The 20,712-nt window shown below is 44.2% G+C and overlaps 1 protein-coding gene across 1 annotated transcript in view; it reads right to left on the bottom strand.

Annotated features, from left to right (window-relative positions):
- mtmr11 (myotubularin related protein 11) overlaps positions 1 to 20,712 on the bottom strand; it is a 31,463-nt gene that overhangs the window by 9,379 nt on the left and 1,372 nt on the right. Inside the window, exons 2-10 of the mRNA XM_076736943.1 lie at positions 13,619 to 13,688; positions 6,931 to 7,067; positions 6,727 to 6,796; positions 5,406 to 5,545; positions 4,940 to 5,024; positions 2,806 to 2,953; positions 2,331 to 2,418; positions 1,556 to 1,644; positions 708 to 835 (exon numbers count right to left, since the gene is read on the bottom strand). Of these exons, the coding sequence (XP_076593058.1) occupies positions 708 to 835; positions 1,556 to 1,644; positions 2,331 to 2,418; positions 2,806 to 2,953; positions 4,940 to 5,024; positions 5,406 to 5,545; positions 6,727 to 6,796; positions 6,931 to 7,067; positions 13,619 to 13,688 (955 nt within the window). The remainder of the gene's footprint in view (positions 1 to 707; positions 836 to 1,555; positions 1,645 to 2,330; positions 2,419 to 2,805; positions 2,954 to 4,939; positions 5,025 to 5,405; positions 5,546 to 6,726; positions 6,797 to 6,930; positions 7,068 to 13,618; positions 13,689 to 20,712) is intronic.

Here is a 20,712-nt window from a genome sequence, read left to right as displayed (position 1 = left end):
GAAAAGCTCAAAATGAACCATCCACATCTTAAATGGGATCATAAATGCAAAATCCACTTAATCTCGAGGGGATTAGCGTTCAATACAATCCCCAAAGTCTATTTTCATTTTCTATCCAGCTGTTGTGAAGATTCAGAGCCCACTTCCAGTAAGCCAATCAAACACATCCGAGTGGCTGTTTCTGCGGGACGATCCTCTGAGCTGTGAAGCGCTCACCCACAAAAGACATAACACCGAGCTGACAAATGCGTGAACCGTGATAATCTGTGACCTTCACAAATTGTTTGAGTGCGAGCGAGCGTGAGTGCGAGAGAGGTCAGCATTTCAGTTCCAGGGCCGGTGGTCGTAGAAGACCGTGAGTTCTGCCTTCTTTCTGTTTACTCAACCATGGAATGTGCTGTGTGTGCTTACATGACAAACACAACAACAAAGACCATCTCACAAAGCCTGCTCTGAGCTGCTACTGCGTGAGATTCAGACCCAAACAAAACAGAGATGTGATTATGCGTTCGGAAACGCGAGTAAAGAAAGCAGGAATTTTGTAGTCAGAGAGCCTCGGTGACACATAAACTCCTTATCTGAGATTTACCGAGTCAGAGAAAGATGCGGGTGCTTCGTCTGTCACAGCTTCAGTTTTTCTGCTGTGTGTAAATACATATTTGCTCAGGTGTTGTGTGCGGACATGTGTGTTCATGTCTTATCACCACCTCCCAGACAGAGGGCACGCAGGCGGCTGTGTGCCAGCTGGATATCCGCAGGTGAAGGCAGCTCGTCGCCCAGCTCCACCACCACACACAGAGAGGACTGGCAACCGAACAGGATCATCTCCAGGTTCCTACAGAGCGGCACAGAACTGCTGTTAACACACTGACACGCCTGCGGCAAGCTCGCAGGTCTCTGTAATCAAGCTGCCTTCACATCTTTCAGCAGCTTATTGTCATATGTTTGTTAACGGTGGATTTCACCTCCAACACTGTTTGAAGTATCCAAAAAAAAATCCTGTTGATGTCCAAGTCTTTCATGTTTAAAGGTATGTGTGTTTCTCCTTTCAACCAGCAATAGAGGGTTTACTTTTGTGCCTGCATCTCTGGCCCGGCCTTGCAAACTGAGCTGACCGTAAACAGGCAAGAGACTGCGTGTCATAAACTGCAGTAATGTGTTGTATGTTCGTCCAAATAACGCTCCTAAAACCTGAATAATATCAACAAATCCCACACGGCTTAATCGGAAAATGCTCCATTCAGAACAAGGCCGAGTTTAGAAAATCCAACCGGAATATGCCGTTTACATGACTCCTATAAAATTCAGATATTGTCATTTTGGGAATAATAGTGGAAAATTAGTGTGCATGTTAAATGTTAAAATAAACTTAACTGTGGTGCCAGAGGCGGTTTGGCTGCAGAGAGGAGGCTCGCTCTCACACACAGTGTCAGAGAAATCTATTAATCACACTGGTAGTTTTAAACTAAAGTTCATTGTTTTTAATTATACCTTATGGAGAAATAAAATGATGTTTTTTTTTTGTTTTTGTTTTAAAAAAGGATAAAGCACACACCTGATGTCGTCTTTCTCGTGGTAGATGTTGTTCTGGAAGCTGGCCATCCGCAGCAGATCACTGCCTCGGGGGTGTCGCCAGCACCAGCGCTGCAACAACACATTTCCCTCTTTAATAACACGTTCCATGGTGTTGAAATTCCCTGAAGGCTCAGCATCAGCGTTCATCTTGTAATTTGTGTCACAGGAATGTTAATGAGAAGGGAAAGCATGTCGAAAAGATGACTGCTGTTAAAATATCATTCTATTATTATACATAATATACACTCGGGAAGGAGAAGTGCTGGTTTGAAGAGCTTCTACTTCTCCATTTTTCTCAAGTTGCACTGTTATTTTTCAAAGTCAGCAGCTCTTAAAGCAGGAAAATACAAAGCCAGGCTTGAATCTTTTGGACCTTCATCATGTTTGCTTTAAAGAAATGTGTTTTGTACTGTGGCAGCGTGGGAAGGTCTGAACAGGAAAATGTGTTTTGAGCTCGTGAATATTCAACAGAGCACTCCATGAAGCACCTTAAATATGTGTTATGAGCAGCTCTACCGTTACAGCAAATGACAAGTTTCTGTCTTTGTTTGTTTTGGTTTTATACATGAAGTCCAGGTCCATTAGAATAATACTGAATGTGTACAAATTGAATACAAATGTAGAGAATTTGATTAAAAAGCTTTGGAAGTAAAGCTTGAGGCTGTGCTGTTTTTTTTTGCTGCATTCATGAACCGATCTTAAAAGGAGTGGTGGAAGGTGAAATCAAAACGTTTCTCAGCACTGAGAGCACTCACAGGGATGCGTCCTTCATTGAAGTGGGCGAAGCTTTTCTTCAGCTCGGTGTCTAAAACCTTCTGTGGAACCACGACGAAGCGAGGCAGGCTGACAGGGAGCAGAACCAACGCTCAGTTTTACTGACAGAACGTTAATGTGCGAGTGGAGCAGCAATGGAGGATGAAGGTTTTTGTTTTCAAAATGCCAACAGCTCTACCCTTTAAGAACATTAACTGAACACACTGAGTGCTCGTCTTTGTGTCTTTTATGGGAGCTCAGCCTTGGCTTTGCCTGACATTCTCAATTATCTTCACCTTTTGAAAAACTGCTTCCTAAAATGTTCTCTTGTCAAGGATTTGCGAGCAGATGCATTCACACATCCCTGAAAAAAACTGTGTTAATGTCAGATGTAATTTGGCAGAACGTTTCATGTTTTTCTGCACTCCACTGAGGAGAGGACATTCATAAAACTGATAAACCACAGTGTGAATGTACCTGGTGGACATCTCAAAGCGGTCGTTGACTGAGCTGACTCTCCAGCTCGTGGCCCCACACCTCTCCAGCTCCTGCTCCCAGTCTGAGGCAGACTCAAACCAGTTCATGTGGGTGTCCCTGCGACGGTTGCTTAGAAACTGCTTCATTTCTGGAGGAAGAAAGCGATTCAAACGCTCGAGTCAGAGTGCAAATTCTGATGCTTGTGACACCTCTGGAGACGAGGCCCTGCACAGTATATGAAGATACTGGGACTTTTCAATCAGATTTTGTATAAATACTACATGTACTTCTTTTTTCTTCCCGTTTTCAACTCTTTCTAAAGAAAGACCTCAGGCAAGGCAATTCAGGAAAATACATCAGTGAAGCCAGGGGTGGATTAAAGCTAAAGCAGAGGTCTAAACTGCTATTTCTCCCTGTTTGATATCATTGCTGACTGTACAAACCTGGGCTGACTGTACAAACCTGGGCTTTGGACAGCTGGTTGGACAAAACAAGCTATTTAAAGATGTGACTTTGGGGCATTGTTCAAGACCAGGGTTTTTAATGGGATCTTATAGAACAAACAACTGGTTATTTAAAAATAATCACCAGCCCTGATCGTGAGGAAGATGTATTGAAACAGAATGAAAACCAACTGATACTGGCTGCTGTTCAGCAGGCACAGCTGACTGTGAGATGCCTCCTAACAAATCCAGCGCGAGCTCTTGCTTCCTCTTCCACCAAATTAAATTTAGGGGAGATCAAAGGGGTAAAATCATGCTAATTCACAACAGAATCGTTTCAACTGGTGCCAGTTCATTTCTACTGCAGACAAAATGTAAGAAAGATATACATGTGAAACACACTCTGCGCTTGCTCGTCTCCCTGAATCTGGAAAATCACAAAGTGACGTCCTTCATTCTGCCGACAGAAAGCAAAGCGCTGACCACACACTGGACACACTTGACCCCTGGGGCAGAGTTGAACTGTAGGTCATGTGACAACTTCTTTTGGGGAGAGGGGCTTGCATTATTTATCCAACAGCTGACAAGTCATCCACAGCCAGGTCAGCCTAGCGTAGCTTTAACATAGCATAATGCACCGTACAGACAGGATCGTGTTACTCTATACGGTCGAGGGGAACAGACAGTGGTTTGGTTACAACTGGGCATAATGGTTAAGTCTTGTTAACGTGAAAATGGGCTGGACTCCTTCTCTCTGACAGCACAATATTACATTTAATTATGGTGGATTTATGTTTGACAAATTGACCTCTTCACTGACTGACAAAAACCACCCTTTGACAAGTTTAGAGCCTCGCCTTGAAACCACTCAAGAGATTTCCTCACATCTGGCCGTTGTTTCAAAGACAGCATCTTCATTGCGTCATCAGAGACGAGAATGTTTCAAATGCTGCCAACCAGAGAGGATGTGAGCTGTACATGTCACTACAGTCTGCACAGAAACCAGAATGTTTCCTGTTCGATATTCTCTCCAGCCTTGAGAGCAGTAACATCACAGCCTGATGGTATGGCAGAAAGAAGGAACAGACACAAACAAAAAGAGATGAAAGTCGTGGTGAGATGTTTTGGGTACATTCTGTCCCTGCAGCTCGAGGGTGAAAACCAAAGTGAGAACAGATTTGATGAAGGCACACCAGGAGGAACCTTTGGCTTCAGCGAGCGCGGCACATGACTGAGATATTCATGCTGCTTTTGATTCATGTGCTTCTCACTTCGCCTGAGCTGTTACTGAATATTCTGAATATTCATCACAGTGAAGCAGGCAGACAAAACTGAATGATAGATTTACTGAGAAATACTTTAACTCTCATTTTCATGCCATTAACATCAGCACACACACACACGTATGTAAGGCTATAATCAAATAATAATTCATTCCCCAAGATATCTCAGAAATGTATCCAGATGACTTGGTTTAGGTCAGAATGATATAATTGTGTAAACTTGACAGGATCAAGATGGTGTGAACGGGTCCACACATACAGGAAACACAGGCAGCACAAACCAATGTAGAATCAACGAAAACAAACAATATGTTAAACAGCTGCAGACAGACTGAGAAGATGTAGTTTCAGTGCCAGGCAGGGAGTGAACGGTTGTATACATGAGGATAAATACATTAATCCACTCACCTACACTCCCAAGGGCAGCGTTCTGGAAAGATAAAACTGACCCCGGCTTGGGCGGCTGGTAGGTCTTGGCGATGGTGTAAGTTATCTGAGGAGGGAAACCACAGTGAGCCCATCAACATGACAAAGGTCATCAGCTTTCAACATCAGTGCCCCACAGAGTCAGATCACTACTGTACGGTACAACTGACGGATGAACAGTATGACAGTAACCAGAGCCTGGAGTATGAGCCAGTACACACACACACACACTGAACACTGGGTACACTGAAACACACAATTTGGTGGAAAAAGTATTTATTAAAAAGTAGAAAAAAATGCATGATATAAATGTATAAAAGGTGATGATTTTAAATGCTGAAAATGTCTGTGGTGCGCATGCAGACGTTCAGTATTCAAACCGGTGTCAAACCTAGTCACGCTTAAAATGAGATCACTAAATTCCCAAAAAGAGGAGACGGACACACACCTCTATGACTTGTGCGTCTGGAGTGAGGCGGTCAAACAGGAAGCAGATGACTCGCAGGTCCCTGCAGTAGAGCACCAGCTCCTCTGGAGTGAACTTCAGCGAGGAGTTTGGGGTCACCAGCTTGGTTCTGTTAGGGCCCACTGCAACACAGGGAGGGAACCGGGCCTCATGAGTCATCAACACACAAACGGGTCAAGAGCCAAACAGACACAGACTACAGGTAGCGTACAGTTTGTTGGTTAGCCCGACAGAGTGTGGGCTCACACAGTATGTGCTATTCATTTTTATCATTCCACTTTAGCTATGATCAGAGAAGTGCTTTTGTTACTCAAATTACAATTTCATTTTTTACTTACTTCATGAAATCAAACTCCACTTTGATACTCTTTATGGTCAGCATTTTTTCAGCAATACCCACAATTTACATTCAGTAAACAACTTTCTATGTGGTAGTTTTAATTGATAATGGCTGAGTCAAACGTGCAGCTTGCCTACCGCAACACAAGAGGTTCACAGGACACAATAGAGCAAGTAATCCAGTGTATTTTTGTGTTATTAGTCACAGTCTCACTGTTGGCTGACGAGGGCTGCATTCAGTTACTGCTGCTGCAAACCAAACACTTCTTACTGCCGCTGCGCCACATTAAAGGAATTCAATTGGGCGGCTTTTATTGTGAAGCATTCACAGGAAACACATTGTCCTGGTCACTGTGGTTAGCTTTAACAGCAGTCTGTCACTGAAAACGCCTTTATGAAACAAAGACAACACTCGTTTTCAGCATTTTTGCATCAGTCTGTCATTTCTAATTTTGTAACAGAAGAAGGCGCAGCGAGCCACAGGCAGCACACCTCCACCTTCTCAGCGAGGGAACCAATATTAATGTGCACTGCTGTCGTGTGGAAAACTGCTCGCATCACATTATTTATCTGTATTTTCTTCATTAAAGCAGTCAGAGTTTGTTTGGCTGTACTGTCAACAGATACACTACTGACAAAGCAGCTGCTCAACAAGTGTTTCCAAATGTTTGTCAAATGATTACAACTGTAAGATCTTTTTGGATTCAAACCAATTTAATAACAACAAATTATGCAACATGCCATCTTCCTGGTATCCTCATTATAAGTAACATGAACACTGAGTGCTGCAGCTGTAGCATTAACAGTAACACAGCAAAGGGAAAGATATAAAACTTACTCGTCAGTGATTGGACATAAACAGGGAGTGTCAAACTAAAGGGATTGTGGTCAATAAATCTGCAGTCATAACATTAATTAAAATACTTTTTCATGAGCAGAAATGTGGGCATAAGGTTTTACTTACCGACCACAACCTTCTCTATGGATGCCAAAGCCACGTCGTGATCTCCTAACAGCACTGGGTCTGCATTGTCCTGCATCGTGAATGTTGTTTAAAGAAAATGCACACCACAACAACAACAAAACACATCAGCGTTTCTGCACCACGTCAAATGCTCTCAATCTGTTTGTTTTTTTTAAATCAGGACAGCTGTTCAGAACGACTCACGTCAGGTTTGGGGCTGTCCTGGGGCACGAAGGCCACTCTGAAGTGGGTGCAGAAGAGGGTCCCAGACAGCCAACCTCTTCCTTCCCTTGCAGTCAACTTCTTCCTCACCATAACAGCTCTCTGGAGCACACACTCGCCTAGTGGGGACAAAAGGGGGGTGTAGTACAGGTTACAGGATGGAATTTATGGGTAACGTAAGGTCAGTGAAGGGGTATCAGTTCTGCACATGTATGATAAATTGCATGGCTGAGTGTGCACAGTACAGGGGGGCTTCAAGTGAGGAGGCATAACAGGAAGTGGAGAGAGACAGAAACAGCAGCAAGGAAGTTCACTGAGAGTGGACTACTGGGAGTGGGCGTAACAAACACCTTTAAACAAAAAGGTGCATCCTCGAGTGGCTGCTTATTGTTCAAGTCCTGGAGCCGCAGTGGATGGGCAGGGAGGAGCAGGAAGAACAACAAAAACACCATCTGACAGCTGACGGCTCTTTGTTCTGAACAACATCACACCAGTTTGGTTCACTGGTAAATACTTATCCATTTTACATGTTTATTTACTTATTCAAACCGCAGGTAGATGTCGTAGATCTAAACTAAAGAATGATTTTAAGACTGAATGGCTTAAGGAATAAGATTGACATGATGTGGGAGACTTTCAGGGCCAGGTATCCACAGTTTTGTATGAACTGTGACACTGTGAAAGACAGCCCAGTTGCAGCTGGGTGGACTTGTCAGGACATATTTTCATGACATTCTGTTCCTTGAGCTGTCTACTGCCTGATACATAAAGCACAATGCTCCACTTCGAAATGTGGTCACATGCAGCAGGGCAAGAAAAAATAAGCTCTCTGGGTCATGAACAGAGGATCACTAAACGTTACACCCTCCTCAATTAACTGTGGTTGAACAGACCATGGAGGCCCAGGGGTGGGTTGTTAAGGGGCTATTATGAGGGGTGCCACCATGGCGAGGGATGACAAGGGAGGGTGGAGGCAGGGATTTATGTGTACGCAAAACATTCTCACTTCTGTGCCATTTGTAAATAAAGATGCACAATGTGGGAAATATGATCTTTAACTGTGCAGGGTTTGGTTGGTTATGTGCTGATCCTGCAGAGACTGAGCGATGAACCCTCATCACTGTCCATGTGCAGACGAAGGCTGCAGAAGCATCTGAAATTCCAGGACAAAGCTCCCAAAAACAAACCTTTTCACCCAGAAAAAGTCTTACACACAAACACAGATGTGCACTCTCAAAGGGAAAAAAAGGAAAAAAGGTTTCACCATAACACACACACACACACACACACACACACACACACACACACACACACACACACACACACAGCGGTGAGGCAGCACATTTATAACAGCCTCCCGCAGGAATACAAAGCCACTGCCAGCTAGACGGCAGGTTTCCATGGCAACAGAGTCCTGGACAGGGTAGACGTGGAGAAAATGGCCTTTTTGTCCACGACAAGAGGAGTTCTGGGCCAGACACACGGCAAAGCAAATGTTTTCACATTCGCTCAAAAGACGGGGAAAGACTACTGGTTCCTCGAAACTGAAAAAACACCGCGAGGAAACACAAAATTCCTTCGCTGCACATGTGGAAGGAACCAGCTCGGCCCTCAGACCGAACATGAGAACGGAGAACGCCGCTCTTAGCTCTTAGCTTGATGAACGTTTTCAGGGATACCAAAGCACAAACAGCCATTTTCACACGTCAAACACTTGTTTACGCTGCGAGAGTAAAAGGAAGAGGAGCCTTCGCTTCTAACACATAATCTGCTGATTGCACAAGAGGAGTTTAAATCTTTGGCCGTAATCTATGATTATCATGACCTCAGCCTCCAAAACCACGCATGAAAACCCTAGACCGGACTTATCAATTAGACCCGACCACACATCATCGAGCTCCGGAGATTTCAGACGCTTAGCACAGTGAACACAAGCGAACCCTTGTTGACAGCTTGTCTTTCAAAGGACAATCTGCGGCTTTCGCATGCCTCCTCTTAATGCCTCCCCGGGGTGCAGCAGAGCCGAAAACATTCCTGCAGCCTAAAGAGTTGAAAGCTGAGGGAGAAAGGAAGAGGAAGACGGGGAATCAGAGGCTTCTGGGCCTATTTTGCACTGTTTGGTTAAATCTATGAAGACTGTGCTTGCAGGTGTTTCAGGCCAGCATGAGTCAGCGGGATAGGAGAAGGTGTTTACGAGACAGTTGTCCTTTAATCAAATAAAATCTTTTTATGTTCTTCCCGGAGGGCTCAAGACAGAGTGCTACACTGCAGCGGTGCCAACACAGTGTTTTGACACTGATTAAAGCCAGACTATCTAATATTGTACGCTTTAATAAGAAATTACAGTATTATACTTCATAAGTCTGTCTTCAGTCGTCGACCCTGTGTTTATGTGCCTCTGGTTCTGGGGACACACGCCTTTCACTGTGGGTGTGGTCCACAGCTAGCTTAATTACAGCTGTGAAGAATAATAAAGCAGCAACAGTGAGACCCAGCTGAACATGTCGTACAGCAGACAAAACTCACTGAAGCTGTCTGATTTCATGTTTCCTGTGTTTGCTCGCTGTAGACTCTTCAGCGCCAGTGGCAGCTTTTAGATGCCAGTTACATCAACCTCTGACAGCATTATGGGGTGGACAGCTCACCAAAATAAAATGTTGGGTTGGAGCTTTGACCGACTGAAGAGCAGCAGGGTGAAACTAATGGGAGACGCTGTGCCTCAAGGCAAAAAGCTGCACTACACAGTCTTTTTACGCTGAAACCCAGCAGTTACAGGCATCTATTATCTGTGTTTGAGCAGTAAGGTCTCACATGCCACCACAGTTTGGGACCTGGCTGCCTGACAGCACCTGTCCCAATTCAAATAAACCCTTCAGAGGAGAGGAATCAGTTCAGTTCAAACACTGAGAAAGTAATCTGACATGACGTTAAGACCTAGTCTAGCTGAAAGTATTTGTAAAGCTTTTGCATGCGTCACATGCTGTCGGGCATAGACTTGGGATTTTTTCACCACATTAACTTTAAATTTGAGTTTCCCCTTTAACATTTCAGCTGCTTCTGTTGATGTTGTGGTCACTGACTGAGGGATATGAGGAGAGAGCGACCTAAAGGATCAGCCTGAGAAAATACAGCTGAGAGAGATCTGAACCACATGCTCTCAGCCTCTGGTTCATTTGTTTTCGTCCACATTTGGTCCTCATTTTCAGCTGGGATGCATGCGGAGCGAAAGGTTCCTGCCCTCCTCAACCCACTGGGGGGACGAGTAAAGATCAGGGGTAGATAACGCTGCCTTAAATCCAGGGATACAGCTGTACTGCCAATCTGATATGGATTTTCTGTATTAATGACAATGAGAAAAGTCCCCAATACCTGCAGTCTTCCCTATAATTTGACACAGCACAAAGGTCCAGAAGGCCGCTCTGCTGGCAAACAATAGTACAGCAAACCCAAAACCACCAACCTACATGTGATGCAACATCCATAATACCTTTCATCAATATCAAGCTTGAAATCCAAGTACACAAATATCGACGCTCTGGTCTCTTGTCCGTCAATCAACGAGATATAAAGCTGATTGACAGCCTTTTAATCCCACAGTAACATAAGACTGTGGAGAAAAGGGATTGTGAAGTTGCTCTGGAGGGGGTCCCGGCCTCTTGGCATTGTGTGTGAAGGGACAGTATACCCCCTCCCCCACTCGCAGCATTGAAAAGGTACATGATCTACCTATGGCTGCCGGAGCTGTCCTGACCTGTTTGCCCTCCCGCGGGCCGGCTCGGTTTCTGCGGTCCTGTGTCCCGGCGTCACATGAGAACGCCGTGGACGCTGCCCGTTAACTACTGGGAGAACGGGACAACTTCTAACTTATTTCTGATTTTGTGATTCGTAGAGTTGTTCTCAACTCGTGGATCCAGTCTGAGATGGCACACATCTTGTGTTACACTCGTGCAACAGCAGCGTCGCTGTGTTGATACTGATATGAGCTTTGATAACACTGTTTTTGTGCAGGGTTGAGCCATCCTTTTGCAGAGAGTAGGTGTTTGAGAGAGGGAAAGGGAGAAAGAGAGAGGCCACAGGTGCAATGTGAGCCCTTTCACACTGACTCGCGACTCCTTTGTGTCTGAAAGTGAACTTGTTCTCACAAATTGTCTCAACACTTACTCTGCAGAGCGTGCACCGAGCCAAAGGATAGATTTCCCTGCCTGAAATGTGAATCTGTTCTTAAAAAGGTCCAAAATAAAACCAAGTGCCACATTTTCAGACCAACAGAAAGTTATTTTAGCTCACAGAGGAGCTAATATAGGTCTCAATGGAAAAAGAGGATGATGATTCTGAAAACATAACAGGGCTGCCAATACACATCTTTCTTCTTCTCCTTCTTAATATAAGACAGCTTCTCATGGACAGCCGTGCATCTAATCTGCCTGGAAAGGAGGTGGAGACAGAGAGAAGAAAGAGAGAAGTGAGAGAAGAATAAGACGGTCGGGGAAATGGTGGTGAAGCTGAAACCCAGCAGGGGAAAAAATGCAAAGAGTAAAGTCAGTCGACATTTCACGGTGAAATGTTAACAGCTAAGAATAGGATCTGTGTGCGTGTTGTCAAGGGCCGGCAGGGCCTGGAAAGTATTTGATGAAAACACACAGCTGGAAAACAAATTAGGCTGACTGACTGGATGAAAATAAGGAAGGAAGTGTGTGTGATTGTAAACAGTGTGTGCGCACGCATTAATATGTTTGTACTGCAGCCCTGTGACTGTGAAAGGTCAACGTAAGCCCACGAGCTCCTGCGTCAAAACAAGAAACAGCCCAGGCAGAAAATATCCTGCTTTAAACAAAAAACAAATAAAATGAAGCATCTCTTAACCTCATAAACCTCCAAACACTCACACACACACTCATTTACACTCAATCTGCTCTGGTGAAGAGTGCCATGAGTAACTCCTGATCCGCAGCGTCGGGATCGGCCTCTCTCAGATCTAGGTGTGCTGGTCTGGTGCCATTTTTATGAAAAGCTCCTGCAGGGTGTTGCTGACACAAGAACATGAGCAGGGTCGGTCCGGGGAAGTAACTGCAGGGGCAGAGATTTTCTGTGGCCCTGCACCAGCAAGCAGATTATCACTTGGGTTAAGAGGGCTGACCTCTGGTAAAGCTAGCTGGCTCACTCTCTGCAGCAGGGGTTTTATAGTGGGGGGAAAAGGAAAGTGATTCCAGGATGACCAGGACCTGCGGGTCATATCTTATCAAGGCAGCTGATCTCTAAACAAGGAGGAGCCGAGTCACAGTCGGTAGCAGCACAATTAATAATGTACAGTTCCCCCTGGAGGTGCAGGGTGTACAGAGGCTGAACAGTTACTGCCCACAGCTGCTACTCCTTAATACAAAGCACATAAAATAATGTAGGCAAGTACTTCAGGTATACAGTAAACACACCACACTGCCTGAACATGAACCTCATGCACATCCATGCAGTTTTTGGTTTATGGCGCTGCTACAAGCAAATGGTTAAATCCTGCAGCGACTATAAATCAGCATCTGCTAAAGTAAGCTCTGCAGCAGCTCACCTTTAATCACAGACGCTACAACGACAGACATTAAGCGCTGACTTCAATTTCATTTTGTAAACATCCGAGCACATTTAATTATGCAATAAACCTGCGAGACTTTTAGATCCTATCTACACGCCTGTTCAGCGAGGCGCCCAGTCCCCTTTTGTGCGCTCAGGTTAGCTTCTCGTCAGCAGATGTTTTTCCATCTCAAGAGGAAAAACACCTGCTGGGACATTCCTGGTCCAGGTGTGGCTACAAGTGCAACATGGAAACTTCAAGATACAGAGAACAATGAATGCAGCAGCACTTGCCCACCTCAGTGCTGTGCTGGGTCTTTGTATTAAAGTCTGTAACTTTATATCGAGGTACACGTACAGTACTCACCATTAACTACTTGCATACTAGAATACATAATAGTAGCAGATTGGCTCTTTATCAGGTATTATAAAGGCACTTAAAATCATTCTGCCTTATTCTGGGGTTAGGGTTATTAAGATCGTAATTTATGTGCAAAAACTTCCTTACTTATTGAGGGAAAACTCTTAGTTAAGTAAGAACATTGTCATATTCAGCAGCTATGGCTCTCTACAGTTATAACTGTGCCTTAAGCTGCATTCGCAGTGATTCACGGCGCATGCACTGCGGCCCTGCTACACAGCGAGCAAGTGGGTTGTTGATGACATTAAACGGACTGTAGCTGCCTCAAACTCTTTTCTGCCCGCATGTATATTGATTTCCACTCTGACATTGTGGATGTGTCCAAATATATGCAGTGTTGATATCAGTGCAAAAACATGATTACAGAGTCCTCCTCCTTCTCCTCCTCCTCCTCCTGGGCGGTCTAACCAGGCGCCACCCCTCACCTAAACCAAACGGAGCATCTGCAGTAAGTGAGAGCGCCTCTGACACAGGCAAACGTATCAAAGGGCAACACTGGACATAGTCAAAGAAGAAAGAAATTAAATGCGATGAGCATAAAATGACGTACACCATGACAGAAGATTTGGCCCCTTTAGCACATTTCTTACATCTGATTGGCTGCGACGTTCATCTGCAACCTGTTTATTGTTACAGTATCTTGAAACAGTCTTTATTTCATCGATGGCATTAAAAGCAGAGTCTTACCTGGCAGGCAGCGTAGCCCAAACACATCTCGACTCCTTGCGTTCATCCCACTCTGACTCAGCATCCTCTCCTGTAAGAGCGAAACACAGACGTCTTGTGCTTGAAGGAATACTTTGACATTTTAGGAACTCGCTTATATCAGAAGATCAGTCGTTATGCTAAGCTAACTGGTGGTCTCCTGCCAGTTAGCTGACTTGAGGGTTGCACAGATTTTCTCATCTAACTGACACACAAATGAATCATTTCATGTTAACAGAACGCTAAATTTAGTTCACTACACAAATACCCTGGATGCTGATATGAAAGCAGTGCTCGCTTCAAAGGAATAATGCTCTATTTTTAACCGAAGCCCGGAGACTCTTCGAACTGTTTAGTCAAGGAACAGACTAAACAGAACGCACGAAACACATGGACGGAGTCTTATGTCACCTTTCTTCTTGCTGAGCTTATTTAAATTATGGCTCTGCCCGCTTCTCTCATCTGGCTCGTCTCAATGGACTCATTTTCAAAGACAAAGACACAAAGCCAAACCACACAATGCTCCATGATTCTTAGTTTCCATCTTGCCTTTTTTGTTCTTGCCTTCTCTATAATAGTAATGAAGTCGCAAGTACTTGAGTCTGTTCTACAGCAGAATCCAACCCCACAGAGGTTTCTATAATCAGTCTGCGAGCTCACTAGCACATATGCTTCCACTTAACTTTGCTACTAACCCCCCTTTTGTGAAGGCCATTTACATTTATCGGCTTGAAATCCCATAATACGCCAAGGCCTGCAATATGAGAGGACGATATGATTATACAGGTGGCGAACAAGCTTTATGGAAGTACAGAAATAGAGCTGAGGGCCTGAACAGACATCCAAGAAAACTATACATTGTCGAGCCTCAAACGTCTCTCTCAGCAGTTTGGGCCACAATGAAACTATTTATCACAGTTTCATTTAAGGCACCGGCTTTATCACTAAACACCGGCATTTCTTCGAGTCAGCAAGGATGTGTGAGCAATAACAATGAAGCTACTCAGTCACCAGCGTTATGCTAACAATTCTGCGATGTGGTGAATTCTGTGTTTGCAGCCTGCTCGTGAAAACCGGAGACTCTAAGCTTGTGACCCTCCATAAAAAAAAGCAGGGAACATTTAACAAAGAGGACCTTTGCTCCTTGAAGAGGTAGTAAAATCACACTTATTCATAGCTGGTTATTTGCTTTGCATGTGAGAACGTCTGGCTGTTTAACAAAAACCCATAGATTCTGCTGTTTGCCACTGATGGTGTCTTGATCAAGCACTGGCATGAAATCAGAAACACCTCTTTTAGCTTTTAGCAGCGGTCTTTGTTAACCATTAAAAAAGAAAAGAAAAACTTGCTAATTTTTTAATTAATCAAATTCGGGCTAGGCGAAGCATGAACACAGCAATAAAATCAAAGACTGGCTTTAATCCACCCAAATTAAATGAGCACTAACCAATGTCACATGGGAAACTTTGCTCCGGTGCGATATCTTGCTATAAAATGGTTCTATACTGCCAACTCCAACATCTGTAATAAAACTATAGTAAGTGGCCAACAGCACTGAGAGTTCAGCCTGACCTATATTTTCTATGTGCTCATTCCAGGACATTCAAAATATGGTTAAATATGGTTCCAACAATTTTACTGACCAAATTAAAAGGCTGAAAGCTCCGTGTTGACAAAAACCGCTGGAGAAAAACAAGGCTTTTTTTTTTGATGATAAGGCAGGACACTAAAATTTTACGAGACTTAGTTTCTGCTTGCCAGAGCATTGTTCATTTTTCTTCCATCTGGCTTTAAAATGCTTATGCTTTCCCTCAGTCTCTCCATCAACACCCACAGAAAACCCGCAGCTGAATTCCTTATCCCCTTTAAAGAACATCAGAGGCCACTCAGGCCTTGTTTTGTTACTGCTTTCATAAGTCTAGTATCTTAGATCTGTCCTCTGAGGGCTGTCAGGACTGGAAAACTTGGGCCTCAGGGTCTCAGGTGAAGCCAGTGAACTCACTAAATATCTTTGCAACGCACAAGGTGAAACACTACCAGCACTCAACTGCCAACTGGGCTTTGTGCATAATGTGATAAGGGCGATATGAGTGGAGCTGCCTCGCTTTTGATTTGTGCACACAATAGATGTGACAAAAAGACCAGCAGCAAAAGCATTTAAATATGAAATCCGGGCATTTTTCTTCACTTGCCAGCTTTGCTTTGCAGAGGTAACACAGGCAACAGAGATAAGGTAAACGGCAATGAGATAATGTCTAGGCATAAACTTAGACATGTCATAGCTAAAGCAAGGCTGCTCTCATCTCTGAGTCACTTATCAACCAAAACCCACATTTCCAGGGCCGTGTTTGAGCTGACGTTTCACTTTTGCTTTAATTATGTGGCTTCAGCGTCCCCACTTTATCACTTTCATTGCCTCTTTCTCCCCTGTGCTGCCTCTCTGCCCCACTTTCTGCCCTCCTCTGCTCCCTCCCTTCATCCTCAGGGACGGTGGCCAAGGCTTATTGCAGTTTCCATTGCTCATGGCTTCCCCTTGCTACTGCGGCCAGACTTCTGCAGTAAGCGTGCTTGTTCCTGGGTCTGGAACATACTTCTCTTTCCTTAAACATCAGGCTCTGGACTGACACTGCCTCCTCTTTTGACAAAAATCTGCACAAACCAACAGACTGAGCTGCATTTTAAAAAGCAGGCACAGGGACTGAATTAGGATACTTTTTGCAGTCCCAAAACACACTGTGGACCTTTGGCATCCATTGTTAAAATGAACAATTCTGAGTCTATTTTGAAAGCTAATCCTACTGAGATATGCTCTGCTTGGGGTTTGTAAAATACACATTAGCTTTAAGCCACTGCTCACTGTACTTAAAAGGGTCACAGCCCGTTCATTTGTATTGTGCTTTTCATTTCCTCACATGAATGGGGACAGTCACACGGCATTGTGAACTGGTTTGCAAGAAAAATAAGGACATGAGGTAGTTTTGCTAAACGGGGCTCACTTTGAAGTGTTTCCTCTTATTCCATTCAGAATAACATGAGATTTTCTCGTACTTTTTGGATTACAGTGTCTTTCCTTTAGAAGCAGACCTTCAAAGACAGACTATATTTGAGGCCTGACCTCAAATATATTAATGCACTGAAAGCAAATGACAGAAGAAGCCTTAATAGTATATAGAAAATATACTACATAGCGTAGTGTATGACAAAAATGCAACTAGATTCCAGCAAAAGCTGCATTTTCAACATGAGAGGACACATAAATTACAGAAAAGGCAGAAACAGATTCTGACATATAGGGTAAAATAATAATTAATATTTCATGAAGTGAGAATTCAGACGGTTAATATTTAATGTGAGAATTTCTGCATCACACTATAGTGAATATCCAGCTTTTAACCCATTTCTCTGGAAAAGCCTGAAGCAATTAACACAGCCCTCACTGCTGCAACGTCTTATTCTGAAACCTTCCATGAATGTCTGGCAAGAGGAGAATATTTACAGCAGTGTCTGCATTCTTAGCCGTTCTTCATTATAACACCATCAGTCTAGACTCCTAAACACACAACAAGCAGATGATCACTGGTGCTCTTAATGGCAGCCCTGCTGAATGATCTGCAATTGTCTCATATTTGACTCTGCATTATCCCGCCCTCTTATTGCCAAATTATTCAGAGCTGACACACAAAAAGCAGATGTTTGTGTAGTTGATGATGCATTGAAAGGTTAATAGAGGAAGGTTCAAAGGTCACCTGAGCACTGTTTGCTTACTATTCGAAAACGGTAGTTTATCAACAGCCAACAGCCATGCTAGTGGCCCAGTGAGGCTGCACAGCAGTGCGCTAAACTGACAATGCTAACATACTGATGTTTGACAGGCATGTTGACAAAGTTCACCATCATATTTAGCATGTCAGCATTTCCTAATCAGCAGTGAACACAAGGTAGAGCTGAGGGTAATGGAAATGCCATTAGTTTGGCAGAAAGTACAGGACAGATTTATATTTTGATCTGATGATGGGACGAGATGAAAAGTTATACTAAAAATATCCCAAGTCATTTTAGTTGTTGTCTAAAAACGACTTGATCTGTGTTATATATTTTTGAGTTGTTGACTTACATGATCCAAAATGTTTCTAATAATAGAACAAAAGAAATCTGTCATTGTATTCAAGGAAACAGCATGTTTCACTTGGTCGCCTGTCAGTGGAGTTAGATCCCCTTTACAACCAGACAGTTTCTTCCCATAGACCATCACTCTGGTGGAGAGTTAAATCAGTCAGAAACATTAACCCTCAACCTTTGAGTCACTGGTCTTAGCTGTATGTCTATTCCTGTATAAGTACACCGTGATGAGTGAAAAACTGTCAAATTCCTTGTATGTGTAAACATACTAATAAAGCCAACGAGGCCAATTCTGATTTTGATTAGCCTGTCGAACTTGGGGTGAACCACAGGAAACAGATGATACATCAGAGAGTGAGGAAGGAAGTCAGCGAACGAGCTAGCTAACCACTTTATTGCCTACCATTCTTTCTATTGCTCACTTGTGATGGAGCTCCTTTTTTTCATTTTCATCTGCAGTGGTGGTTGTTGAACATTGAAGACAACAACTCCCCTGATCCCATGCTACTTCACAATGTCATCAAACGCCCTCTTTTATTGTTGATTTGCTCGAGAGACCCCTAGTGGCAGAAATGAGCGTTTGTGCGCTGTGTGTTTAATGGATCAGCGATGGCTAAAATACGGCACATCAAAATCTGATTCTTTCTTCACTGTGCTCCTCTGTGTTTTGTCCGGCTCAAACTGATTGTGTTGTAGTAACGCTCTCCTTAATTAAAGCCGCGACCTACAGTGCCAGCAATCTGCTGCAGACGTGAGAGTGCAAATTAGAGAGTTGTGCATGGACTCGCAAAATTCGTTAAACTGCTGCGATAACAGATTTCCCCTCTCTCAAAAACATCCAGCTAGCAGTTTCTCTGCCGCTTTCATGGGTCATACTGACAAACGTTGCACATGGCAAGTCAACGTTAACACCGCTAAAAGCAGTAACGGCAGCATTAAAAAACATCAAGCCAAAAAAATAAAAAATAGCGGTGCAGCTCACTGACCTGTTTCTGTTAGCCTACATTCACAAATCACACTATCTGATTTGACAGCAAGTCTTCATACAGCCTGTCAGAGGCGCCGTGACAGAAGTTTTACTTTGCAAAGCGCAGGAGGGTTGCTTAGCAGACCATTCTGTGACTAAAACATCACATGTCTGACGCCCACAGCGGGCAGCGTGTCCATCAACAGCAGCATTTCCTCCTCTTGGTCTCTGGAGCACGTTGAAGTCGTGGAATCCCTTAATTCTCATTAACAGCACATCACTGCTGCAGATGAGGGTGTTAGCTAAACGGCTTGAGTGAGAATCCAATGCTGAACGCTGTCAGTGGCTCATAATGGTCTCTTGTTTGAAACATTATTTTGACAGTCACCTCTAGTCTGACAGCTCAGGTCCCACGAGTGAGATTACCAGAGCCATTCCATACACTCAGAGCAGACAAACGACCTGGCCTCTCAAGACCCAGCCTTTCTGCAAGTGAATACTGCCGCTGGTTAATTATCACCCGAAGCCAGATCGATGCACCCTCTAACGGGACCATAAATCTGCTCTGGTGCTCAGTGGAGCTCATTGTTGTGCTCTGTTTAAGCCGCGGAAGCCTCGGCAGCTCAGGGGCTGGCAGCGAATGTGACGTCTGGGTCCTATGGGAGCGGGTGTGGGAGACTATACCGCTTTGACCCACTCCTATCAGGCTGGGATCTTCAGCCTCTCTGAATAGAGCTCAGATGATCCCTCCTCTGGCATTTTTGCTTCTGTGGAGCTTTGTGCTGTGTGCCTTTCATGCTGACTGCTTCAAAGCGGGCTGGGAGATGCAGATAGAGTGAACTCAAGGGGATAGGCGCAGCCAAAATAAGCCTGAATAAGCTGACTATCCTGTCAAGATGCAGGCCTGAGCATCCTCATGTAGCATGCATGCGCTGCTGGTTTTCATCTCATCATTTAAACTTAACCACTTAAATACTTAATCGTGAGGACTTGCTGCTTTTCTTTATCTTATGAGACAGAAAAGCAGATCTCTTTGGATTTTGGTCTGTTGGTCCTGCAAGCCAAGCAATGTGTGGAGGTCACCTTCGGCTTTATTGATTGCGATTTTTCACAGTTTTCTGGCTTTTTGCAGAACAAATAATCCATTAATCGAGAAACTAATATGCAAATAAAATAAAAATACAAAATAAAGATTAGTTGCCGCCCTATCGCAGTTTATGCCATCCAAAACGGGCTGGGTATTACACCTTGATTCAAGGAGAGAAGATTCACCAGTACGTGCAAACTGCAAAGCCATCTGGTCCAAATTCAGTCCAGGATTGGATTCAGTTTTCTAAAGCAGCCTTAACACATGCTCATGGAGGAAAAAGCCCACAAGAGTGTGTGGGTGGCCTGCTGCGCATATAATCTACACAGCCTACTACACCACATTACCATATCTTAGGCTCAGTCACATTCTCATACTTGGACAAACGGGATTCCATCGGTGGGGGGCTGTGGTGATTTCTGCGTCTCATTCGGAGGTAATCGAATTCCAAACTCCTCCACCTCCCAACTGCTGTCTCCATGGCGACAGCCAGATGTTAAGCAGCGCACATCACCCCCACTCCACACGCGAGCCTCGCCCCAGGGCAGAGCAAAGAGGCATCTGTTAGCGTTTCCCCCTGCGGCTGCTGAAAATAACCAGGGAGAGACAAAAAGCCAGGCAACACAGAGACGTGCCAAGAGGCTGTTCCCAAAGGAACGAGCAGCGCTGAACACATCCTACTATGTGTGCACATTGCTTTGTGCTGTCTGTCAAACTAAGCAGCCCGTCTGTCCTCTGTCCTCTCAGGTGCTCCTGAACAGGGACAGTATCTCACACATGACTTGAAATGCAGTAGCAGAGGGATTTTATCTTCCCCATTTCAAAGCAATGCATTGTAGCATCGTGCAATAAATTCAGCTGAAACTGGCTGCAACTGTTTAGTACACAGTTCTCTGCAGATGA

Source organism: Chaetodon auriga, chromosome 8, assembly GCF_051107435.1.
Source record: "Chaetodon auriga isolate fChaAug3 chromosome 8, fChaAug3.hap1, whole genome shotgun sequence".
NCBI lineage: Eukaryota > Metazoa > Chordata > Actinopteri > Chaetodontiformes > Chaetodontidae > Chaetodon > Chaetodon auriga.
The sequence above is the reverse complement of the archived record's forward strand: the minus strand, read 5'-3'. Positions and strand labels throughout refer to the sequence as shown.